The sequence below is a fragment of the Xyrauchen texanus genome, chromosome 49, assembly GCF_025860055.1.
Source record: "Xyrauchen texanus isolate HMW12.3.18 chromosome 49, RBS_HiC_50CHRs, whole genome shotgun sequence".
Taxonomy (NCBI): Eukaryota; Metazoa; Chordata; class Actinopteri; order Cypriniformes; family Catostomidae; genus Xyrauchen; species Xyrauchen texanus.
Window position 1 is genome coordinate 25,634,179 of NC_068324.1, and position 27,265 is coordinate 25,661,443.

General features: G+C 40.4%; 1 protein-coding gene across 1 annotated transcript in view; it reads right to left on the minus strand.

The window, feature by feature from the left end:
• The window catches only part of LOC127640074 (WW domain-containing oxidoreductase), a 329,961-nt gene extending 303,534 nt beyond the window's left edge, over window positions 1-26,427 (minus strand). The window contains exons 1-4 of the mRNA XM_052122463.1: window positions 26,236-26,427; window positions 25,988-26,052; window positions 24,731-24,788; window positions 24,119-24,288 (exon numbers count right to left, since the gene is read on the minus strand). Of these exons, the coding sequence (XP_051978423.1) occupies window positions 24,119-24,288; window positions 24,731-24,788; window positions 25,988-26,052; window positions 26,236-26,342 (400 nt within the window). The 5' untranslated portion in view covers window positions 26,343-26,427. The remainder of the gene's footprint in view (window positions 1-24,118; window positions 24,289-24,730; window positions 24,789-25,987; window positions 26,053-26,235) is intronic.
• Between the last annotated feature and the right edge of the window lie 838 nt (window positions 26,428-27,265).

Below are 27,265 nucleotides of genomic sequence, written 5' to 3' on the forward strand. Positions count from 1 at the left end.
GACAAGACAGACAATCAGTTTTGATAAAACTCTATAAAATAAGACCTTCTGCAACATATTAACTACAAAAGGACATTGAATTGATCAAGAAAAATCAGCAGAAGACAACTAGCTGACAACCAATAGACAGAAGGCTGACAGAAGGCTTAAAGGTCCCACAACTGCCACGAGAAAGAGGAAAAGAGGAACTCCATGTGAGTACACAAAATATCTACAATCAACCACCTTTGTTTTGGAGAAAGATTTGCCCAAAAACTGTGATTTAATTAAGCTACAATATAAAGGCTAACTCCAGTAGATACAAACATTCATAAAACAACAACAACAACAAACTGCCAGCAACTGTCAGAATATTTGAAAAATGACAGAATCAATCCCTGTAACATACCCATCCAAAGCTACCAATGAGATCCTAAAGAAAAAACATAAAGAAAAGCTCCTCAAGGACAATCCAGAAACCCTGTACTCAGACCTATACAGGAATGGAGAGGTCAGTAACATCATATTCTATACAGAAGACCCAGAAGCCTGGCACTCAGCAATCAGACATCATTACCCCACAGTAATTAGAAAGGGCATCAGTAATGGATGGAAACTACAGATTAAAGAAGGGAGGATTCAGATTCAGATGTCACAATAACAGCGAACCTATATAAAAATGGGACTGTAATGATCCAGGGAAGCTGAAACCATTTGAAAAGGATTTCCTGCAAATTAAAGAAAAAGCTCAGCTGAACAAGATCAGCCCTAATGCACAGAAGCGTGCAGAAGACCCCTCGACCTCCAGCCATCAGTCCACAGCTGAGCAGTCCAGGGACGGCAGTGAGGAGATCTCCCTTCTACACAGCATCATCAGCGACATGAAGGAGAAGTTCAGGGAGATGGAGCTGGAGCTGGTGCAGCTGAGAGAGGAGATGCATAGAGTAGGGAAGGAGACTGATCCAACAGAGAAAGAAGCCGACTACAGGAAAGAAATAGAAATGCTTAAAAAAAGAAACTCAAGAAATGAAAAAACAGGGAGAGGAGTACAGCAATCAGCTGTCTGTAGTGAGGGAGGAGATAAGAAAGCTGAGAGAGGACAGAGAGTCCCACATAGCTGTGGAGAAGCAGCCGACACAGAGAGGAGAACAGCAGAGCTCAGAGGAGCCTCCTCCTCCAGCGACCACAGAGACCCGGCCCAGCAGCCCTCCTCCAGCAGACTCCTACAGTCCATCACAGCCTCACATTATACTCCTCATGGACTCCAATGGCAAGTTTATCGATGAAAAGAGACTGTTTCCAAGAAAAAACGTCAAAAAAACGTGGTGCCCAAACACACAGAAGGCCCTGGAGCTCTTGTGTGAAGAGCAGCTGGGTTCCCCCAGCCACATCATCATCCACACCGGCAGCAACGACCTCCAAGCTCAGCGAGAGAGAGTAGCTACAGCTCTCATAAACGTGACTGAGAAGGGATCCTCCAACTTCCCCAACTCCAAAATCATCCTCTCCACTACTGCGCTCGGACTTCCACCCAGACACCATCAGGCATATAAATGCTAGAGTATCCAGAGACTGTGCCCTAAAGCCCAATGTACACCTGGCTCAGCACCCCACACTGAATCTCAGCAGCCTGTACGACCATGTCCACCTCCACAGAAGGGCAGTCCCCATCTTTGCCAAAACCCTGAAGGACATCGCACTCAACCGCAGCTCCAGCGCACCGCAGCGTCCTCATGGACATCCCATAGAGCCACTGCAGGGACACCCCTCAAAACACCACCCCCTCCACCACTTCAGCTCTGACAGGAGGAACCCCATGACAGGCTCTGTGTTTCCCCCTGGAACACACTACATGACCAGGCCTGAAGCCCCCTCGCCTTCTCATCCACGTGAACAGCAGCAGCAGCAGCAGCCAGGCAGCCGGAGCTACGCTGAAGCAGCCAGCAGATCACTGACCCACTGCAGCCCCAGCACACCCTACAGCCAGCCGGCCTCATCGCCATCCAGAGACCTCACAAACTTCCAGCACATGCTGACCGTGCTGTGCTCACATCTCATGGGTTAGTGACTCACAAAAAAGGGGGGAAAAAAAGGAAAAGGGAAAGGAAGAAAAAAAAAGGGAGAAAGAGAGAAAAAAAAAAGTAAGGAAAATGAAAATGTATGTATAAGTGTGTGTGTGTGTGTGTGTGTGTGAGAGTGTGTTTTATTTCTACTTATTTTAAATCAGATTCTCAGAAATCTATTATTTATTATTCTTGAAAAAAAAAAAAAGTATGGATGTGTATGCATGTGTATATGTTTATTTTCTACTCATTTTATATCAGATTTTTTGAAACCTCATATTTATTCATTCTTCTTGAAAGAAAAAAAAAAAAAAACGATGTATATGTGTGTGTGTATGTATGTATATATATTTGTATATGTAATATGAATATGATATCTTTGTATATTTATTTGACCTAATTTATACATTTAACTTATTTTCTTGGATCATAATATTTTATATATTCTTCTTGATTTGTCAATTCAGTATACTGATGTCTGTCTTGTTTTGAAATAACAAATGTGATTATCTAATGAGCTCATATTCCCTGAAAGTCATGTGTTGGAATATTCAAGGACTGAGGTCCTCTGTTTTTGGTATCAAGAGCCAACATTCAGACTTTAAAAAAGAAATCGAGAACTCTGACATTATAATACTACAGGAAACATGGAATGTTCGAGATTTGTCCACTGGCTGTCCAGTTGGATTTAGGGAAATAGTCCTACCATCGACAAAACTAAGAGGGGTGACTCAGGGCAGAGAGTCAGGGGGAATGCTAATATGGTATAGAGCACACCTCATAAACTCAATCACAGCTATACAAATCGGAAAATTTAACATTTGGCTAAAAATTCAAAAAGACATTGTCTCCACAGACCGTCACATTTTCTTGTGTGCTATATACCTTCCCCCAGCTGAGTCCCCCTATTACAGTGAAGAAACCTTCTCCATCCTGCAGGAGGAGATCTGCCATTTTCAGACTAAAGGGAATGTGTTAATGTGTGGTGATCTAAATGCCAGAACTGGAAATGAACCAGACTTTGTCAACACACAGGGAGACAAATATATCACAAACACCAGCCACGCTCTGCCCTCATACCACCTAAGAAACAATTATGACAAATTAACAAATAAAAGTGGGAAAAGCCTACTAGAGCTCTGCCGATCACTGGGCCTGTATATAGTGAACGGCCGTATACAGGGAGACTCTTTTGGTTGTTACACTTTTAATTCCTTCTTGGGCAACAGTACTGTGGGTTACTTCGTTACAGACATCGACCCAGTGCATCTCAGGGCATTCACAGTCAGTCCTCAAACACCTCTGTCAGACCACTGTAAAATTACACTATATTTAAGACCAACTCATAGCAATGAATCACACAGACAGCCCTCTGATTTACTGAAGCTGCAACCACCCTACAAGTGGACAAATAACAGCACAGAAAATTATCAAAATGCAATAGAAAGTCAAACGATCAAATTATTATTGGACAAATTCATAATGAACACATATTCACAAAATAAATTAGGCAGAAATCTGGCACTTAGCGACATTACCAAAATATTCCACCAATCAGCATCCATGTGCAATTTGAAAAAGAAATCATCAAAAAGGAAACCAAAAAACACCAAAGAAATGTGGTTTGACAGTGAGTGCAAAAATATCCGAACAACAGTACGAAATCTTTCAAATCAAAAACACAGAGATCCTGACAATGAAGAACTCCGCCATCAATATCACCAAGCCCTTAGACTGTACAAACAAACTCTAAGAGTAAAAAAGGAAGAACACACAGAACAATTATTTCAAGCAATGGAGGAGTTAATAAATACCAGTAACTTCTGGAACAATTGGAACTCTCTCTATAGGCCACAACAGGAAGACCTGGCCATTCAAAACGGGAACATATGGAGGACACACTTTGAAAATCTGTACAAAACTACTGAAACAAATCCTGCTCGAAATGAATTCAAAACCAAATTAGAAATCCTGAAAGAAAAAATGAAAGAGAATCAGAACCCCCTGGATTTCCCAATCACAGTAAATGAGCTTACAGATAGACTGCATGCTTTAAAACCCAACAAGGCATGTGGCATTGATGGAATATTAAACGAAATGATCAAATACACCAACGACAAATTCAAAACCGCAATAACCAAATTATTCAACTTTGTTTTGAAAGTAGGATATTTCCCCGACACCTGGAACCAAGGTCTAATTACACCAATATTTAAACAAGGAGACAAATATGAGCCAAACAATTACAGAGGCACATGTGTCAATAGCAACCTGGGGAAAATATTCTATTCCATTATTAATATAAGATTGCAGAACTTTCTCAAAACCCACAAAATTCTGGACAAAAGTCAAATTGGATTTCTGCCCAAACACAGAACGTCGGACCACATTTACACTCTTCACACGATTATTGATAAACATACCAAAATAAATCCAAAGTCTTCTCTTGCTTTATTGACTTTGAGAAGGCTTTCGACTCGATCTGGCACGAAGGACTCTTCCTAAAACTTCTGGAAAATGGGATTGGAGGGAAAACATTTGATTTGATTAAGCACCATGTATAAAAACAATACATGTGCTGTAAAAATAGGAAATAAGCGAATAGAATTTTTCTCCCAACAACGAGGAGTCAGACAAGGTTGCCCATTGAGCCCCACTCTATTTAACATATATATAAACGAATTAGCCAAAGCCTTAAATAAGTCCACTGCCCCCGGCCCAACCCTGACGCAATCAGAAGTTAAATGTCTCCTCTTTGCAGATGATCTAGTCATTCTGTCAAAAACAAAAGAGGGACTACAGCAGCTCCTCGATGTCGTAGAGACATTCAGTCAAACATGGGCTCTCAAAATTAACCTCGCAAAAACTAAAATAATGATTTTTCAAAATAGATCCAGGTGTAGGGAAAATAAATACATCTTTAGAGCAGGAAACCAAGTCCTCCAACACACCCACGAATACACATATCTGGGGCTAAAACTGAGTTCGACAGGGAACTTTAATCTGGCTGTGAATGAACTGAAGGCAAAAGCAATGAGGGTCTTCTACATGATCAAAAATACTATTCGACATGAAATTCCAATTCAAACCTGGCTAAAAATCCTTAAAGCAACAATCCAACCAATTGCTCTGTATGGCGGCGAGATATGGGGACCTCTAAAAACCCAAGATTTTTCAAAATGGGAAAAAGAGGCAATCGAAACTCTGCACACCCAAATTTGTAAAAGCATCCTAAAAGTAAACAGAGCGACACCAAACAACTCTTGCAGAGCTGAATTAGGACAACACCCCCTATTGATCAATATCCAAAAAAGAGCTGTGAAATTCTACCAGCACCTGAAGCGCAGTGACCCGAGCTCTTACCAGGCCGAAGCCCTGCGGTGTCAGGAGCAGAACCGGCCCCGGAGCGCACTCTCACAGCTGATGCTCAAACTACAGCCAGACCAGCACAGCACTATCTGGCCCAACCAAATTATACAATTACAAAAACTAAATTACATTACCTATTGGAAAGATGCTACTAAATCACAAAAAAAGATGGAACTCTATTTAAACCTGAAAAGAGATTATAAACCAGCAGAATACCTGAGCTGTGTAAAAGAGCATAAAGTGAGAAAGACCCTGACCAGATACAGGCTGAGTGCCCACTGTCTGGCTGTAGAGAGAGGACGGCACCGGCAGAGGTGGCAGCCGAGAGAGCAGAGACTGTGTGTGTGTGTGTGTGTGTGTGTGTGTGAGAGAGTGTCTGAGTGCCCACTGTCTGGCTGTAGAGAGAGGACGGCACCGGCAGAGGGGGCAGCCGAGAGAGCAGAGACTGTGTTCTCTGTGCTCTCAGAGAGAGGTGGAGACAGAAGAACACTTCCTCATACACTGTGATCACTATCACAGCATTAGATCGGACTATTTCACTAGATTCCAACAACTAGAACCAAATTTTATGGCATTACCAAATTCAGATAAATTAAATTATATTTTGGGAGAAAACTCCAGCTCAATCATAACAGCAGCAAAGTATGTAACAGCCTGCCACAAACTACGAGAGTCAGCCAGTGGACAAAACTAGGGTCTGAATGTTGGTTCAACAGTTTTTTGTTTTTTTTTTGATATATAAATGTATTCATGCATTTGTTCACTGATTAATTTTATTGATTATTTGTTCATTGCCTATGTAATGGCCAATGCTTTGGCAATACTGTACAAGTCATGCCAATAAAGCTCATTTGAATTGAACTGAATTGAGAATGAGAGAGATTGAATGAGTGAGTGAGTGAGTGAGTGAGTGAGTGAGTGAGTGAGTGAGTGAGTGAGTGAGAGATTGAGTGAGCGAGTGAGTGTGAGAGAGAGAGATTGAGTGAGCGAGTGAGTGTGAGAGAGTGAGTGTGAGTGAGAGATTGAGTGAGTGAGTGAGAGAGAGAGATAGATTGAGTGGAGTGAGTGTGAGAGAGAGAGATTGAGTGAGCGAGTGAGTGTGAGGAGTGAGTGAGAGAGTGAGTGAGTGTGAGTGAGAGAGATGAGTGAGTGAGTGAGAGTGAGTGAGTGAGAGTGAGAGATAGATTGAGTGAGTGATTGTGAGAAAGAGAGTGAGTGCGTGAGAGTGAGAGATAGATTGAGTGAGTGATTGTGAGAGAGAGATTGAGTGAGTGAGAGAGAGTGAGAGATAGATTGAGTGAGTGAGTGTGAGAGAGAGATTGAGTGAGAGAGAGAGATAGATTGAGTGAGTGAGAAAGAGAGTGAGTGATAGATTGAGTGAGTGATTGTGAGAAAGAGAGTGAGTGCGTGAGAGTGAGAGATAGATTGAGTGAGTGATTGTGAGAGAGAGATTGAGTGAGTGAGAGAGAGTGAGAGATAGATTGAGTGAGTGATTGTGAGAGAGATGAGTGAGTGAGAGTGAGAGATAGATTGAGTGAGTGAGTGTGAGAGAGAGATTGAGTGAGTGAGAGAGAGTGAGAGATAGATTGAGTGAGTGAGAAAGAGAGTGAGTGATAGATTGAGTGAGTGATTGTGAGAAAGAGAGTGAGTGAGTGAGAGTGAGAGATAGATTGAGTGAGTGATTGTGAGAAAGAGAGTGAGTGAGAGTGAGAGAAAGAGTGAGAGAAAGAGTGAGTGAGAGAATGAGTGAGTGAGAAAGAGTGAGAAAGAGAGTGAGAGAGATTGAGTGAGTGAGTGAGTGAGAGATAGATTGAGTGAGTGAGTGAGTGAGTGAGTGAGTGAGTGAGTGAGTGAGTGAGCGAGAGTGAGAGATAGATTGAGTGAGTGAGAAAGAGAGTGAGTGATAGATTGAGAGTGATTGTGAGAAAGAGAGTGAGTGATAGATTGAGTGAGTGAGAAAGAGAGTGAGTGATAGATTGAGAGTGATTGTGAGAAAGAGAGTGAGAGATAGATTGAGTGAGTGAGAAAGAGAGTGAGTGATAGATTGAGTAAGTGATTGTGAGAGAGTGAGTGAGTGAGAGTGAGTGAGAGTGAGAGAAAGAGTGAGTGAGAGAATGAGTGAGTGAGAAAGAGTGAGAAAGAGAGTGAGAGTGAGAGATTGATTGAGTGAGTGAGAAAGAGAGTGAGTGATAGATTGAGAGTGATTGTGAGAAAGAGAGTGAGAGATAGATTGAGTGAGTGAGAAAGAGAGTGAGTGATAGATTGAGAGTGATTGTGAGAAAGAGAGTGAGAGATAGATTGAGTGAGTGAGAAAGAGAGTGAGTGATAGATTGAGAGTGATTGTGAGAAAGAGAGTGAGAGATAGATTGAGTAAGTGATTGTGAGAGAGTGAGTGAGTGAGAGTGAGAGAAAGAGTGAGTGAGAGAATGAGTGAGTGAGAAAGAGTGAGAAAGAGAGTGAGAGAGTGAGTGAGAGATAGATTGAGTGAGTGAGAAAGAGAGTGAGTGATAGATTGAGAGTGATTGTGAGAAAGAGAGTGAGAGATAGATTGAGTGAGTGAGAAAGTGAGTGAGTGACTGACTGACTGAAAGATGATAGTGAGTGAGTGAGTGAGTAGATGAGTGACTGAGTGAGTGAGTGATAGAGTGAGTGAGTGATGAGTGAGAGTGAGTGATGAGTGAGTGAGAGTGAGAGATATGAGTGAGTGAGTGACTGACTGACTGAAAGATATAGTGAGTGAGTGAGTGAGTGATGAGTGAGTGAGAGAGAGATGAGTGAGTGAGTGATGAGTGATGAGTGACTGAAAGAGATAGTGAGTGAGTGAGGGAGTGAGAGAGAGTGTTCCATGAGAGATGGTCACACTTGAGTTGAGCTCCAGATAAATTGCAAGAAAAATAAGATTTATTTGCCAACAAGCTAAAGAAAATAGAGAATTCAACATACAACAACATCTAGACAACATCTAGACAACATCTAAACAAAGATTTTGTTGAATCTGGACAGTTTTTATTTTTTAAACTGTCACACCTGAATCTGAGGAAAAGTTCAAGAGAAGCTGATCACAGGATAACCCTCTGCTGAAGAGGATATTCATGCTGGAAAGAATAACATCAAGCAACAAACAACAACTATAAGAAAACTTGCAGGGAAAGAGAGGTAAAGATATTTTAAATAGACAGTACTATTTATCTCTCTTTGGACTTTTGCCTGATTTTTGTTTGAAAGAACAGCACAGAAAAACATTTTTGGACACATCTGGAATTGTAAAGAGATCAGTGAAAGTCATATTTTTCACAATTTTTGGCTTATTTACTCATTTATGCCTATTTTATATATTCACTGAGAGATGAAAAACAAAACTATTCAAAATAGTGGCAGTTATTTCAGTTGATTGTTTACATTCCAAATCAACAATGGCCAGCGCATCATCTTGGCCCCGCCCTTCCTCTACCCTCAGAAGAGCTCTGAGCACTCCAGGCTGATGCTCAGGCACAAGCAGATGAAGGAGAGCCCTGACACACTGTTTGCTGAAATACAGGACAACAGTGCCATGAACAACCTGCTCTTTTACACCGAACACAGCCCTTTATGGCACACTGCCTTCTGTCAACATCTCACCTTTATCAAGAAAAGAGGCATCTGTAAAGGCAGACAGATCTTAGCATTTGAAGATGCTGAAAAAATGATGAAACAAGATTTTTGACCCTGAACTTATATCAAAATGGCACTGTCATGATCCAGGGATCAGAGTCTGCTCTCAAGGTCTTCATTAAGGATTTTGAACTAATAAAAACACTGGCACTGTCTGATGAAGCTGACAAAAATTTTAACATTGATGCCTCCCCTGGAAAATCAGGCCAAAAGATATCAGCGACTTCAGCAACTGCGATCCCATCTCCAATGTCAAGAATGAAAGACAATTTTTCACTTCTGGAAGTAGAAGTAGTGGAGATAAAAGAGTTAATACTGTCCCACCTAAAAGACATCAACATGGAACAAGTTACAATTGACATAAAGAACTTAAAACAAGAAGTTGAATATCTGCAGAGACACAGAGAAGAAATGTCAACAGAACTTCAACAAACTAAAGATGAACTGAGGGAAGTAAAATCCACTTTAGGAAGACAACTAGCAGACGTTAGAAAAGAAATGCAGGAGGAGTTCTCTGCCTTGAAGTCAGTTCTCCACACCAAAGATGAACTCATCACTGACCTAAAAGAAAGACTCAATTCTGTTTCAGCACCAGAGTCTTCTGCTAAACCCTTGACTCGTCCAGAGATGCTCATGGAGAATCCTCACCCTGAACAGATACCAGTGGAAGAGCCTCACTGCTCGACTGATCCAGCATCCCAGATTCACAGCTCCGCTGCACAGGACCCAGGAGAAACACACGCTCTTATCCTGACTGACTCCAATGGGAAATATGTCAGTGAGAAACTTCTTTACCAAACATGAGAGCCAAGAAAATCTGGTGTCCAAACACAAGAAGTGCTTTTCAGATCCTGACTGAGAGTAAACATGAAAACTACAAGCACATAATAATCCACACAGGGACAAATGACTTAAGGGCCATGAAGGGCCGTGTGGCTCCTGTGATGAGAGAGGTGGCGATCAGAGCCACACAGCGATTCCCAGAGGCCAGAATAACTCTGTCCACACTGCTGCCACGCACGACGTGCCCTTCCACGTGATCCACGGGAATAATGTGGAACTCTCCAGAAGCTGCGCACTCATCCCTAATGTTCATCTAGCCCATCACAAAGACATACAGCCTCATCATATGTATGACCACATACATCTCAATAAGCAAGGAGTGAAAGTCTTCGCCAGAGTGCTGAAAAGCACAGCCCTTGGAAACACAGCAAGAAACAACAGAAACTTCGATAACAAGAGAAGCTCTCAGCCACCGAGAAGCCCTCATCCTCCAGCAGAGCCCAGACCGCCACCGGCCCTCCATCACAACACAAGAGCTACGCAGCAGCCGCTCAACAACCACAGAACCCTGCAGCGGCTGAACTCAACCAGATAAGACATCTGCTGAACATCATCTGCTCCAGACTGAGGACATAACCTGCATCACACACACATCACACACACATTATAGAAGAACCCATGAAATCTTTTAAAATCAGTAGTTGGAATATACAAGGTCTGCACTCTTCTGCTTTTGGTAATAAGACTGCAGACCAAGACTTACTCAGCAGTGTAACAGATATGGACATCTGTATCTTTCATGAGACGTGGTGTCGTAGTAATGAGACTTTACACTGTCCAATAGGATACAAGGAAATTATGGTTCCTTCATCAAAGAATTCTAAAATAAAATGTGGCCGAGACTCAGGTGGAATACTTATATGGCACAAAGACGATTTAAAACATTCGATTAAAATTGCTAAAAGTGGAAAATCATCTATTTGGCTTGAAGTGAAATCCATCATATCACAGTCCAATCTTTACCTTTGTGCCATCTATATCCCACCCCACGACTCTCCCTATTACGAAGAGCAAAGCTTTCCAACATTACAGGCTGATATCTTACACTTTCAGTCCAGAGGAGATATCCTCATCTGCGGAGACTTAAACGCCAGAACAGGGCGAGAAATTGATTATGTAAATATTGTAGATAATGACCACATCCTCAATGACACCACGTTTCATTCCTCATTGAATATCACACCGAGAAACAGCTACGATAATTCAGTGAACATTAATGGAAAACAAATGTTAAAACTCTGTAAAGGTTTAGGAATCTACATCATCAACGGCAGAACTCGTGGAGATACATTAGGTAGATTCACTTACTGCTCCAGATTAGGAGCCAGTGTGGTAGATTATTCAATAACAGATATTGACCCAAGCGTTATTAATGCCTTCACAGTCAGACCTCAGCTCCCGATCTCCGATCACTGCCAAACTGTGCTTTATCTGAAACCCCGTGTGAAATAACTAAAACCTCTCCACTTGAATCTGAAAAACTGTTTCCTCTGAAACCTAAACTTAAATGGAATCAATCCAACTCGGATCAATTCAAAGAAAATATGAACAGTCCTACTATATCAAAAATGCTGGATGAATTTATGTCCATTGATTTCACTTTAGATATTAATGGAATAAATTTAGCAACAAAAAACGTAAATTACATATTCAAAACATTGATAACTCTATCTAACATTAAACCGCAAAGCAAACATAAAACGCATCAACAGAGAATGAGAAAGGATGTCTGGTTCGATGATGAATGTGCCGGTCTCAGAAAAGAACTGAGGAGACTCTCTAACAAAAAGCACAAAGATCCGTCCAGCCAGACAGTACGGCTCTCTTATTCAGACTGTCTGCAAAATTACAAAAGAATTTTGAGGAACAAAAGAGAAAAATATTTTAAAGCCAAAATCGATGAAATTGATGATTCGGTAGATCAAAATACTTTCTGGAACCTTTATAAAAAACTAGAAAAACCCAAACTAGAGATGTCACTCCAGAATGGCACAATTTGGAAATCTTACTTTGAAAATTTGTATCGAAAAATTGCACCAGCTGACCTTAACCAACCTCAGAGTAAAATAAAGAAAACATTAGAAGACTTGGAGAAAACAATTAAGAATTATCAAAATCCATTAGATAAATATATAACAATATCTGAAATATTAGAACATATAAAACATCTTAAATTAAAGAAAGCATGTGGACAAGATCACATTAGTAACGAAATGCTTAAACTCAGCAGTCCCAGCATGATTCAAACTTTAGCCAAATTATTTAATTTGGTGTTGTGGTCCGGAAGCGTCCCTGAGAGCTGGTCTGAGGGACTCATCACACCCATATTCAAGAAAGGTGATCGATTCGACCCCAATAGTTATCGCGGCATCAGTGTGGGCAGTGCTTTAGGAAAACTGTTCTGCAGCATCATAAACAGGCGCATCGTCTCACACATTTCATCACACAACATTTTAAATAAAGCACAAATTGGCTTTTTACCAAAACACCGCACATCCAACCACATCTATTCCCTCCACACTCTCATCAACAAAAACATCAAGGACAAACAAAGAAAAATATTTGCATGTTTTGTAGACTTTAAAAAGCATTCGACTCAATTTGGCATGATGGTCTACTATACAAAATCCTACAAATTGGCATCGGCGGAAAAACATTTGATATTATAAAATCTCTGTACAGCAACAGCAAAAGTGCTGTGAAAATCAGTGACCACAGAAGCGCGTTCTTCCAGCAGGGCCGTGGAGTGAGGCAGGGCTGCAGTCTGAGCCCGACTCTATTCAACATCTACATCAATGATCTGGCATCAGCGCTGGAGAGCTCGACTGTACCCGGTCTCACTCTACACCACACACAGGCCAGGGGTCAGGGGTCAGAGGTCAGATGTCTGCTGTACGCGGATGATCTGGTCCTGCTGTCCCAGCACACCTGAGGGCCTTCAGCAGAGCCTGTCCCTGCTGGAACAGTACTGTCAAGACTGGGCCCTGACAGTCAACCTGGACAAAACCAGAGTCATGGTGTTCCAGAAGAAGGCCCGATCTCAGGCACACAAACACCAGTTCCTGTATAAAGGCCAGGTCCTGCAGCACAGCACGAGCTATAGCTATCTGGGTATCGACATCAGCGCTCGGGACGCTTCGGTCTGGCTGTTAAAACTCTGAGTGAAAAGGCACGGAGGGCTTTCTATGCCATAAAATCACGATGCGGACACTTAAAATTACCCATTAAAACCTGGATCAAATTATATAATTCAATAATAAAACCAATTATTTTATATGGATGTGAAATTTGGGGACCAGTACTAAATTTTAAAAATTGGGATAAAACACCAGTAGAAAAATTACAATTGGAAATTGCCAAAAATATTTTAGGGGTCCACAGAAACACGTCCACCGCCGCCTGCAGGGCCGAAGCTAGGCCTGTACCCGCTGAACATTGAGATCCAGAAGAGATGTGTTCAGTTCTGGCATCACCTCCATCAGTCTGATCCAGAGTCAGTGCAATATAAAGCCCTCCTCGCCAATGAATCCTCAGCAGAACCTCATCCTCTGAACACACTCGCTCTTCAACTCGGTCCATCAGACTATACTCCTTATTGACCACAGCTACAGCCCCAAAATTATTATTAAAGAAATCCACACAAATCTAAAAGACACTCATGATAAATCATTAAAAGCACATTTTGACCTCCAGAATAAACTCCAATGTTACTCGACCCTCAATAGAACCACTAAATTGGCCAGTTATCTATTTATTAAACATTTTAAAGAAAGACAAATCCTCTCCAAATACAGATGAAGTGACCATGACCTAGAGATAGAGAGAGGAAGACGTAGACAAACATGGACAGAGAGAGAGCAGAGGATCTGTAGACATTGTGATCTACAGCACATAGAGGATGAGGAACACTTTCTGCTCTTTTGCTCGAAATATAGCAATATAAGAGAAACGTTTCTGCCCAAATTTGAAGCCTTGATCCCATCATTCTATGAACTGAGTGACACTGAAAAAATGTCCTTCTTACTCGGAGAAGATGATAATACAGCTGCACTAGCGGCTAAATATGTGCTAGCTATTCACAACGCCAGAGACAGCTAATTCTCTAGAGTGACCCAATGTATTTATTTATACAGTGTGTGTATATTTATTTATCCATCTATTTACAATGCTACATGTGACATGATTTATACATATATGTTTTGTTTGTTTGTCTGTTTGTTTTATTATTTATATATAATATGTTGATGCTTTGGCAACATTGTGTTACACAGTCATGCTAATAAAGCAAATTTGAAATTGAAATTGAAATTGAGAAAGAGAGTGAGTGATAGATTGAGTAAGTGATTGTGAGAGAGTGAGTGAGTGAGAGTGAGAGTGAGAGAATGAGTGAGTGAGAAAGAGTGAGAAAGAGAGTGAGAGAGTGAGAGTGAGAGATAGATTGAGTGAGTGAGAAAGAGAGTGAGTGATAGATTGAGAGTGATTGTGAGAAAGAGAGTGAGAGATAGATTGAGTGAGTGAGAAAGAGAGTGAGTGATAGATTGAGAGTGATTGTGAGAAAGAGAGTGAGTGATAGATTGAGAGTGATTGTGAGAAAGAGAGTGAGAGATAGATTGAGTGAGTGAGAAAGAGAGTGAGTGATAGATTGAGTAAGTGATTGTGAGAGAGTGAGTGAGTGAGAGTGAGTGAGAGTGAGAGAAAGAGTGAGTGAGAGAATGAGTGAGTGAGAAAGAGTGAGAAAGAGAGTGAGAGAGATTGCATATTGCACAAGCTTAATATTTACCTGGTGAACAAAGAGACTGCATTTCACTAGCAGCAAAATACATCAATTCCTGCCACAAAAAGAGGGAAGAGTCGACCAAACAGTGATGCGCCCATTTACACACACACACACACACACACACACACACACACACACACACACACAAATACACCCACACTACACACACGCTCACACACGCTTCTACTTGGTGAACAAAGAGACTGCATTTCACTAGAGAGTGAGAGAGAGATTGAGTGAGAGTGAGAGATAGATTGAGTGAGTGAGTGAGTGAGAGTGAGAGATAGATTGAGTGAGTGAGTGAGTGAGAGTGAGAGATAGATTGAGTGAGTGAGTGAGAGTGAGAAATAGATTGAGTGAGTGAGTGAGTGAGTGAGAGTGAGAGATAGATTGAGTGAGTGAGTGAGTGAGTGAGTGAGAGTGAGAGATAGATTGAGTGAGTGAGAGTGAGAGAGAGATTGAGTGAGTGAGTGAGTGAGTGAGAGTGAGAGATAGATTGATTGAGTGAGTGAGAGTGAGAGAGAGATTGAGTGAGAGTGAGAGATAGATTGAGTGAGTGAGTGAGTGAGAGTGAGAGATAGATTGAGTGAGTGAGTGAGAGTGAGAGATAGATTGAGTGAGTGAGTGAGAGTGAGAGAGAGATTGAATGAGAGTGAGAGATAGATTGAGTGAGTGAGTGAGTGAGAGTGAGAGATAGATTGAGTGAGTGAGTGAGTGAATACATTCACGATTGGCAGCACAAAGTCACTCAGGTACATAAATTAAACTACTTCCACAGAATTAAGACTGATTATAAATTGGCACCATATTTGATCCATGTTAAAGATTATGGTCAAAGAAAGCTACTGTCAAAGTATCGTCTGAGTGAGCACAGTCTGTCTGTAGAGACGGGTCGACACAGGCAGAACCGGAGACCCAGAGAGGACAGACTGTGTTCACACTGCACTGAAGGAGTTGTGGAGGATGAACTTCACTTCCTCACTCACTGCAGTAAATATGAGACCATTAGAAACACACTTTACAAAAATAGCTCATATTCTACCTGAATTCCAGGACATAAATAATGTAGACAAACTCTCGTATCTAATGGGAGAGAAAGTCGAGTGTGTTCAGCTGCAGCGCAGTATGTGTCGTCCTGTCATCACATGAGGGCGAGAGACTGACCTATTACACCTCTATTCAAACTCATATTTAATTACTTTTTTCTCCTCCCTTCCTCATTGCTCTCTGTTTTTTACTTTGTCATTTGTATTTGTATTTATTTTTATTTGTTTATTATTATCATTATTATTCATTTATTGTATATACATGTTGTTGTTTTTATGTTTGTAATGTGTTTATTACTCAATGCTTTGGCAACATTGTACACTGTATACAGTCATGCCAATAAAGCTCATTTGAATTGAATTGAATTGAGTGAGTGAGTGAGTGAAAGAGTGAGAGAGAGAAAGAGTGAGAGAAAGAGTGAGTGAGTGAGTGAGTGAGTGAGTGAGTGAGTGAGTGAGTGAGTGAGTGAGAGAAAGAGTGAGTGAGAGAAAGAGTGAGTGAGAGAAAGAGTGAGTGAGAGAAAGAGTGAGTGAGAGAAAGAGTGAGTGAGTGAGTGAGTGAGAGTGAGAAAGAGAGATAGAGTGAGTGAGTGAGTGAGTGAGTGAAAGAGTGAGAGAAAGAGTGAGAGAAAGAGTGAGAGAAAGAGTGAGAGAGAGTGAGAGAAAGAGTGAGAGAAAGAGTGAGTGAGTGAGTGAGTGAGTGAGTGAGTGAGTGAGTGAGTGAGAGAAAGAGTGAGAGAGAGAAAGAGTGAGTGAGAGAGACTGAGAGAAAGAGTGAGTGAGTGAGAGTGAGTGAGAGAAAGAGTGAGTGAGTGAGTGAGAGAAAGAGTGAGTGAGTGAAAGAGTGAGTGAGTGAGTGAGTGAGTGAGTGAGTGAGTGAGTGAGTGAGAGAGAGAGAGATTGAGTGAGTGATAGTGAGTGAGAAAGAGAGTGAGTACTGCAGGAGGCCTTGTTAAAACTCTTCAATCTGGTTCTGCAGTCTGGCTATTTCCCTGACACCTGGAGTTTGGGCTTAATACACCCATTATATAAGAGCGGAGACAAATTCGACCCCAATAACTACCGAGGCATTTGTGTGAGCAGCAATCTGGGGAAGACTTTCTGCTGTATCCTGAACGCCCGGATACAGGCCTTCCTTACAAAGCACAATGTCTTGAGTAAGAGTCAGATTGGATTCCTACCAAACCACCGCACCACTGACCACATTCACACGATAGTCAACCAGCACGTGCATCAAAAAAGCAAAGGCAAGATTTATGCATGCTTTGTTGATTTTAAAAAAGCACTCGATTCCATGTGGCATGATGGTCTATATTATAAAATTCTACAATCCGGCATTGGGGGTAAATTGTACGACACTATCAAATCTATGTATTCAGACAACAGGTGCGCAGTTAAAATTAGCAATAAAAGAACAGAATTTTTCACTCAAGGGCGAGGAGTGAGACCGGGCTGCAGTCTGAGTCCAACTCTGTTCAACATTTACATTAATGAGTTAGCAGTGCTACTGGACCAATCTGCAACACCCGGTCTTACTCTAAACCATTCTGAAGTTAAATTTCTTCTCTATGCAGATGATCTGGTGCTGCTGTCAGCTACTGCACAAGGGCTACAGCAGCACCTGGACCTGCTGGAGAACTACTGTCAGAACTGGGCCCTGACAGTCAATCTGAACAAAACTAAAATTATGATCTTCCAGTGAATGCAATAAAAGAGAAAGCCTGAAGAGCATTCTATGTTTATTAAGGGCAAAGTTTGGGGTCCACTCTGTATGGCAGATTACTGGAGATGGGACAAACACCCCATAGAATCCCTGCATGCAGAATTCTGTAGAAACATTCGAAGAGTTCAGAGAAGAACACCTACTAATGCATGCCGGGCCGAACTAGGCAGATACCCCCTTATTATACATATTGAAAAACCATCCCTCAAATTTTGGACACACCTAAATTCAAGTTCCCCAAACACAATGCAACATGAAGCCCTTAAAACCCAAGAGCTGAAGCCTAAAACCAGAAAACTCACAAGCCCACTAACAACTAACAAACACCAGTTTCAGACCAGCACTGCTGAACAAAACCAGATCAGAATAAACCAAATCATAAAAGAAAGCACAAATTCATATTTGGACCATTGGGAAAATGAAAGTAAAAACCAAAGCAAACTGGAATGTTATCGGCCCTAAACAGAACATATAATCTGGCAGAATATCTGCACACTGTAAGAGATCCAAAACAGAGACGGATCCTCCCCAAATACAGACTCAGTGATCACAGTCAAACATGAACGAGTCTCACTGTGACACGGGTGAGGTCGAGACAGAGACACACTTTCTCCTTCACTGTGAGAAATTTACAGAGTTGAGAGAGAAATACAAACTCTCAAACCTCATGCCATAGTTTTCCAGTTTGGCAGAAACAGATCAGATGCTGGTGTTACTGGGGGAGAACAGATCAGATGCTGGTGTTACTGGGGGAGAACAGATCAGATGCTGGTGTTACTGGAGAAGAACAGATCAGATGCTGGTGTTACTGGAGGAGAACAGATCAGATGCTGGTGTTACTGGGGGAGAACAGATCAGATGCAGGTGTTACTGGGGGAGATCAGATCAGATGCTGGTGTTACTGGAGGAGATCAGATCAGATGCTGGTGTTACTGGAGGAGATCAGATCAGATGCTGGTGTTACTGGAGGAGATCAGATCAGATGCTGGTGTTACTGGGGGAGATCAGATCAGATGCTGGTGTTACTGGAGGAGATCAGATCAGATGCTGGTGTTACTGGGGAGATCAGATCAGATGCTGGTGTTACTGGAGGAGATCAGATCAGATGCTGGTGTTACTGGGGAGATCAGATCAGATGCTGGTGTTACTGGGGAGATCGGATCAGATGCTGGTGTTACTGGGGAGATCAGATCAGATGCTGTGTTACTGGAGGAGATCAGATCAGATGCTGGTGTTACTGGGGAGATCAGATCAGATGCTGGTGTTACTGGGGAGAACAGATCAGATGCTGGTGTTACTGGAGGAGATCAGATCAGATGCTGGTGTTACTGGGGGAGATCAGATCAGATGCTGGTGTTACTGGGGAGATCAGATCAGATGCTGTGTTACTGGGGAGATCAGATCAGATGCTGGTGTTACTGGGGAGATCAGATCAGATGCTGGTGTTACTGGGGAGAACAGATCAGATGCTGGTGTTACTGGGGAGATCAGATCAGATGCTGGTGTTACTGGGGAGATCAGATCAGATGCTGGTGTTACTGGGGGAGATCAGATCAGATGCTGGTGTTACTGGGGGAGATCAGATAGGATGCTGTTGTTACTGGGGGAGAACAGTTCAGATGCTGGTGTTACTGGGGGAGAACAGATCAGATGCTGGTGTTACTGGGGGAGAACAGATCAGATGCTGGTGTTACTGGGGAATATCAGATCAGACGCTGGTGTTACTGGGGGAGATCAGATCAGACGCTGGTGTTACTGGGGGAGATCAGATCAGATGCTGGTGTTACTGGAGGAGATCAGATCAGATGCTGGTGTTACTGGAGGAGATCAGATCAGATGCTGGTGTTACTGGAGGAGATCAGATCAGGTGCTGGTGTTACCGGGGGAGAACAGATCAGATGCTGGTGTTACCGGGGGAGATCAGATCAGGTGCTGGTGTTACCGGGGGAGAACAGATCAGATGCTGGTGTTACCGGGGGAGATCAGATCAGATGCTGGTGTTACCGGGGGAGAACAGATCAGATGCTGGTGTTACCGGGGGAGAACAGATCAGATGCTGGTGTTACCGGGGGAGATCAGATCAGATGCTGGTGTTACTGGGGGAGATCAGATCAGATGCTGGTGTTACTGGGGGAGATCAGATCAGATGCTGGTGTTACTGGGGAGAACAGATCAGATGCTGGTGTTACTGGGGGAGAACAGATCAGATGCTGGTGTTACTGGGGGAGAACAGATCTGATGCTGGTGTTACTGGGGAGAACAGATCAGATGCTGGTGTTACTGGGGAGAACAGATCAGATGCTGGTGTTACTGGGGGAGAACAGATCAGATGCTGGTGTTACTGGGGGAGATCAGATCAGATGCTGGTGTTACCGGGGGAGAACAGATCAGATGCTGGTGTTACCGGGGGAGAACAGATCAGATGCTGGTGTTACCGGGGGAGATCAGATCAGATGCTGGTGTTACTGGGGGAGATCAGATAAGATGCTGGTGTTACTGGGGGAGAACAGTTCAGATGCTGGTGTTACTGGGGGAGAACAGATCAGATGCTGGTGTTACTGGGGGAGGACCATCATGCATCAGTTGCAGCTAAACTCGTTTTTGAGCTGCACACCCTCAGAAACCAATTACTGCCTTAATGTACTTCATTCACAGTACTTTTATTCTTTTATGTTCAAAATGTCCTGTTAAATGCATATTTTATTTTATATTGTATAGTGTATATATTTATTATAGTTTTTATTTTTATTTGATTCATTACCCGGCACCTTATTTTAATTCTATCTTTGTTGTTATTTGTTACTATTTTATTATTACTATTTGTCTTGTCATTATCTGTTTTATGTATTAATGCTTTGGCAATATTGTATGTAAACACAATCATGCCAATAAATTACTTTTAAATTGAAATTGAAAAATTGAGATTGAGTGAGTGAATGAGTGAGTGAGAGTGAGAGTGAGAAAGACAGATAGAGTGAGTAAGAGAGTGAGTGAGTGAGTGAGAGTGAGAAAGAGAGATAGAGTGAGTGAGTGAGTGAGTGAGTGAGTGAGTGAGTGAGTGAGTGAGTGAGTGAGTGAGTGAGTGAGTGAGTGAGTGAGTGAGCGAGAGTCCAGTTACAAGTTAAAATGTGTTAAGAGACTTTCATTGGAATTAGTTTTTTTTTTGCTGCTGCATCCTGCAGACTAGTTAACAATAAAGTTTTGCACATGCTCTTATTTAATTGGTTTTTGTTGTCCTATTTTTTTATGAAATAATGTATTGTTAGAGGTTTTTGTTTCTTTACTCAAAGAGTACTCCCAATCGGTTCCACGCGATGAATTAAAGATGTTCTAAACACATTAAGAAAAACATAACACTAGTATCAGATCGGTATCAGCTGATACTGAGAGTTCAGGTATCGGAAGAGAAAAATAGTATCGTTGCATCCCTAATGTAAAGCACACCGAGAAATGAAAATCTCCTGCCCAGTTTCATTAATGCTACATTAACACCAAAACACATATTCTACGTATGTAGTCCCAACTCAAACGGATTAAATAAATGTCCGTTTTACACATTTAAATGAATAGAACACAATAAAGTCATGACTAAATGTTCTAGAGTTGTTGCTTTTGTTCATTTTAATTAAGCAGCAAAAATCCTTTTTTCCAGTGCAGGTCTCAGGTCAGATACTGTTGGGTGTGTTGCAATGCTGTGTTTGAGTGAAGTGAACGCTACTTTAGACGGTAAATAACTTTTAGTTGGTTCAATAGAGGAGAATTAAGGAAAGTGCCCAAGTCACTAATGGGAATGAATGGGAGGCATCAGCCGAGGTCAAACACGCGCCTTAGGATCAATGCACGGGTGCAGGTGTACCGCTCCACAACCAGAGAACACGTTAACAAGAGACAGGGAGAGAGAGAGAGACAGAGAGGATATAAAAGAGCATTTGTTTCCATTACCACAGTAGTGTGTTTCCATACAGGACTAATAAAACACAGTACAGTATCAGTCTTAAAAAAGAATATAACCCATCATACTGTAATTACATTATGATCAGGCTGCAGGAGAAATCCTGCATTAAACACGTGCATGTGAAATGTAAATGACAAACACAATTATTACAATGAATCTTTATGTGGGTAAAAAATATTTTTTTGCACGTACAACTACGGTTCTGTTTGCTGGTATGGTGTTGAATATAGTTATAAATCTAATATATATTTAAGTAAAGAGTGTAAAAACACATTTACAAACAAATTCAGGGATATTAGTGTAAAACTGTTAAATACAGGAAACTGCAGATGGAACAATACTGCTAATGTCTTTATATTTGAAAAAAAAATTCAATAATGTAAAATAATTGTAAGATAAAGAAAAATGGAAAATAAATGGAAATATATGATAGTTTGGCCTGGTGCCATTCAAGGCCTAGACAAGAAAGTAATTGTAATCATATTGATCAAATGACGTATGACTAACATCATACACAAATAATAACAATAATCACACTATATTATTAAAAGTTTGTTTCTTTCCTAAATATTGCATTTCATTACGTGTGAAGGCATTCCTGAAATATGCCAGAATCCTGCAAACACAGATTTAAGAGTGTCACACAGCGCTTCTCCGCCCTCTAGTGTTACAATCACATTACACAACAGTTAAATACAGACCGTAAAGAGTGATCAGCACGTCCAGAAACATATCTTCAATATGGAATTTATTTCAGTAGTAATGACTCTAAAAGTCAATACATCAAATGTTTGATGCAAGATTCAAGGTGTTAAGATTTACATTAAAGGGATAGTTCATCAAAAAAATGTAATTCTCACATCATTTAGTCACCCCAATACCATCTCAGATGTGTTTCACTTTCTTTCTTCTGCAGAACACAAATTATGATTTTAGAAGAATATTTTCGCTCTGTAGGTCCATACAATGCAAGTGAATGGTGACCAATACTCTGAAGCTCCAAAAAGCACATAAAGACATCATAAAAGTAATCCATAAGACTCCTGTGGTTAAATACATATTTTCGGAAGCATTCTGAAGCATGCTGTGGGTTAGAAACAGATCAATATTTAAGTACCTTTTTGATAGAAATTCTTCTTCATGTCCAGTAGGGGGCGATATGCATGAAGAATGTGAATCACCAAAAACACAAGAAGAAGAATGTGAAAGTGAAACTGGATATTGACTCAAATATTGATCTGTTTCTCTGCCACACCTATCATATTGCTTTAGAAGTTATGGATTTAACCACTGGAGTCGGATGGATTACTTGTATGATGTCTATATGTGCTGTTTGGTGCTAAAAACTTCTGGTCACCATTCACTTGCATTGTATGGACCTACAGAGCTGAAATATTCTTCTAAAATCTTAATTTGTGTTGAGCAAATGAAAGAAAGTCATGCACATCTGGGATGACATGAGGGTGAGGAAATGATGAGAGAATTTACTTTGTTAGGTGTACTATCCCTTTAATGAAACTGATTAGAGAATCATTCGTTATAGTCATCACAGCTCTCACGCCATGTGACATTTTCTGTGATTTATGATTACAGAAAAAATTATTTTAAAAAATCATTCTAGAGAGATCTCAAAAGGAAACTTTCTAGCCAACACTAGTGTTAAAAACAGAAGAAGAAAAAAATGATATTCAATAGAGGAATGTCCATTTAATTTCCCTTTTTAAAACTGTATTCATTTCATGGCAGTTTTTCATGATCGTGGGAACACATAATGATTAACAGTTTAAAAAAAATGATACTGTTATTGGGAGTTTTATCAAATTATCCAAAATAATGAATAAACGAACGTCCAAGGAGCAAGGGGAGGTTCACATTTCACTAATTCTATAGAAATCAGTGGTGTTTTCTGTGGCATTGTGCAGTCACGTATTCCACACAGGTCTAGTTTTCAATTACAACAAGCCAAAATCCTAAACGTTTGTCTATCCTGCACCTGCAATCATTCACAATACAAACACCTACTTAAAAAAAATTCACAAACAAACCTTATTCGTTATGAATTTACAATGACATGTGATCTAAACTCTGCTAATGAATTTCAGTACGATCATTACAGTGTGATCTCGGTCTCCACATGTTCATTTCAGTGTGACAAACTCTACGGGAACATGATGACTCAACAGTTAATGTTACACTGCAACCTTGTGGACAAATACTGTACTGACTGCAGCTGGATTATTATGCTCAGGTTTTATTAGCTCATCAAACACTATTAGAAACTGTATTGGGTCGTTTGCTAAGATAGTGTGAAGCTAACATTACTGTAGATCAATCATAGAAGTATTTCAATGAAATTCCACAAAAGATATAAGAACTTGAAAGGTTGGACCACATTAACTTGCATTGTATGGACAAAAGCACATGATGCTCTTCCAAAATCATTGTATGTCCCACATAAGAAAGAAAGTCATACGAGTATGAGACAGTATGAGTAAATGATGAGAGATTTATAATTTTTGGACTGAACTATCCCTTTAAGATATCATTGATTATTTGTTTAACACATATTGTCATTTTTCCCCCTAACATTTAGATTGAGATGAAACAATAATTGATGGAGCGCCTGCAGTACTGCGTCAGACTCCCTGTTGAAGACCCCTGTTATTATAGGTCTCTTGTTATGAACCCTGGTTATGTTCTTTGAGGACTCACCAATCCCAGAGTTGGCTCCTGTGATGACTATGACCATGTTTGAGAGGTCACGACCCTGCAGTATCTCCAGAGCGGCAGTGTTGCCATCGTAGCGTTTGGGTTTCAGCTGCATGTCTTCTATAGTAAACGCCTGCCGGGGGTCAAAATACGTAATGCGTTTGTTGATGTGACTGGTGAAAAGAAGGGGGGGGGGGAGAGATATATAAATGGCCAGTACAGCAGAGCAGCACATGCATCATTGGACTCTATCACAACACACATTGTAACCCTTTACATAGTGGTTTTGCACATGCTCTTACAAGAACATGTGCATATATTGTATATGTGCCAATTCCCTACACAAGCAGATGATGTTCAAGGAAGCAATTTATTGGACCAAAAATGTGTTTACGCCTGTGAGTGCAAGATGATGTCATCATTATTATTGGTCTGTTCTCCCAGATGAGAACATATTAGGAGATACAGAAGATGGCCTCAAAGCTTACAGAAATAACAAAACTGATTTTAACCTTTTATATTTTACATAGTGTTTACCAGCAGAATATACAGAGTTTAAACACACATCACAATGCTGTGAAACCATGATGTGGACAGCGTGTTCACTGAACTCACTCGACATAGTAGATTTGGCCCTTGTCATCGGTTTCCTGCTCCCATCCATACGGCAGAGCTAAAGAATAACAATCAAATAAAATATATCATAATAACGTATTATCAGTGAACGGTTACATTACCCAATAGGTTTTCTAAGGTGACACAACATGAGAAAATCTAGTTTAAAATACATGTGTCAAGTTTGTTGAAATGTGATCTTGGTTTCATAAATGTTGGGGGTAAGAAATGGGTAGTATTTTATACAAAAAATCAAATGAAAAAATCTGATTTAATGACTGTACATATGTCATGTGGTGTAACTACAAACACAAAACAAAAAAGGTATTCAAATATTCCCTTGCACCTTGAATACATGAGTCATTAACATAATCATATAACTTATATATAACTATAAAAACAAATAAAAAAAATAAAACATATTTTTGAAAGAAAATGAAAAAATATATTTAAAAAATTTGAAACTTTTTGAGTCAAGTATATCAAGAAGTGTTCTCAGGGTTACTACATATGACCGGAGCAAAATGTGCATTTTCATAAAAACTCATAAAAAGTTCAAAATTGTATGAACAAATATTCATATATGAAATTTTTTTTTAAATCACACATAGTCAGGAGGGTCTAAAGGGGTCCTCTCTGTTTTTTTTTTGTTTTTGTTTTGTTTTTTAAATCGCTACCATGTTGTTTACCGCACCTGACTTTGATTTGAAAAATAAACATTTTTGTTCGTTTGTTTTTTTCTTAAAATATTACTCATATTTTAAAAGAAAATAATTTAAAGGTTTACTTTAAAGAAATAATAATAATAATAATAATAATAAAAGATTATTCTGCACTACCCATGCCAACACTTAAGAAATTCAGCTTTAAATGAGACATTGATTTTGTTTTCTTTCTCCAAACAGTTACACCACATGACATTTGATTTCATTTTTACTTGTAAGCCCCATAAAAAAATAATAATAATATCAAAATGACTTTGAACTCACACATTGAAACAAGTTTATTGTGCTAGAGGTGTAAAAAGCAACTTTTTTTAGCGTGAATTCCATTTTTATATATATATAATTTAATTAATCTGGACAACAAAATTATCAATTAATGTTCCCCTTTATCAAAACATGTCAAAATAGAACAACAAACTATACAATTTAATCATGCTGCTCTAATGTGTACAAACAGCATCATAAAATGATTGTCCATCACTCTTTTAATGTTACGTTAACATCTATTGACGTTATAAAATCACTGCCATACCTCCAGCACAGCGTTTCTTCTTCCCAGTTTTGGGATGTTCCCATTGAGTCTTCATTTCCTCATGGCTGAAATGAATTATGACATTAGACAATGTTGTGTGTCAATCACTCTTATAAATCACATCACAAATGCTACTGGCGTGCACACTCATACATCTTTCTTTCATTGGGAAATAATCAGAAGTGTAAATGCAGATGTCACACGTGTATGTTGTGTGTGTTTGGTGTACACTATTGTCAAACACTCACTTGGCATAATAAACCCATCCGTCTTTAGTTGATCTCTCCTCCCAGCCGGGCGGAAGCTCATCTTCACTGTCTGTGTCATCCATACCTGCGTATTTAAGAGCAGCCATAGCGGACTGATTGCTTTAAATGCAATAACTCACTGAACTTGTGAGATATATGTATCTGACAGCAAATTCACGTTACACCAGCAGCACTTCCGCAATCATAACGTGACGTCATGTAGAGTGGCTTTGTGGGAAATGTAGGCGGCCTAAACAACAATTTCAGCGTTCGAAATTAAACAATAGAAACAAAATGTGTGTGTGTGTGTGTGTGTGTGTGTGTGTGTGTGTGTGTGTGTGTGTGTGTGTGTGTGTGTGTGTGTGTGTGTGTGTGTGTGTGTGTGTGAGCGTGTATTTATCACTTTGTGGGGACCAAATGTCCCCATAAGGATAGTAAAACCCGAAATGTTTGACCTTGTGGGGACATTTTGTCGGTCCCCATGAGGAAAACAGCTTATAAATCACACTAAATTATGTTTTTTGAAAATGTAAAAATGCAGAAAGTTTTCTGTGAGGGTTAGGTTTAGGGGTAGGGTTAGGTTTAGGGGATAGAATATAAAGTTTGTACAGTATAAAAACCATTATGTCTATGGAAAGTCCCCATAAAACATGGAAACACAACATGTGTGTGTGTGTGTGTGTGTGTGTGTGTGTGTGTGTGTGTGTGTGTGTGTGTGTGTGTGTGTGTGTGTGAGCGTGTATTTATCACTTTGTGGGGACCAAATGTCCCCATAAGGATAGTAAAACCCGAAATGTTTGACCTTGTGGGGACATTTTGTCGGTCCCCATGAGGAAAACAGCTTATAAATCACACTAAATTATGTTTTTTGAAAAGATAAAAATGCAGAAAGTTTTCTGTGAGGGTTAGGTTTAGGGGTAGGGTTAGGTTTAGGGGATAGAATATAAAGTTTGTACAGTATAAAAACCATTACGTCTATGGAAAGTCCCCATAAAACATGGAAACACAACATTTGTGTGTGTGTGTGTGT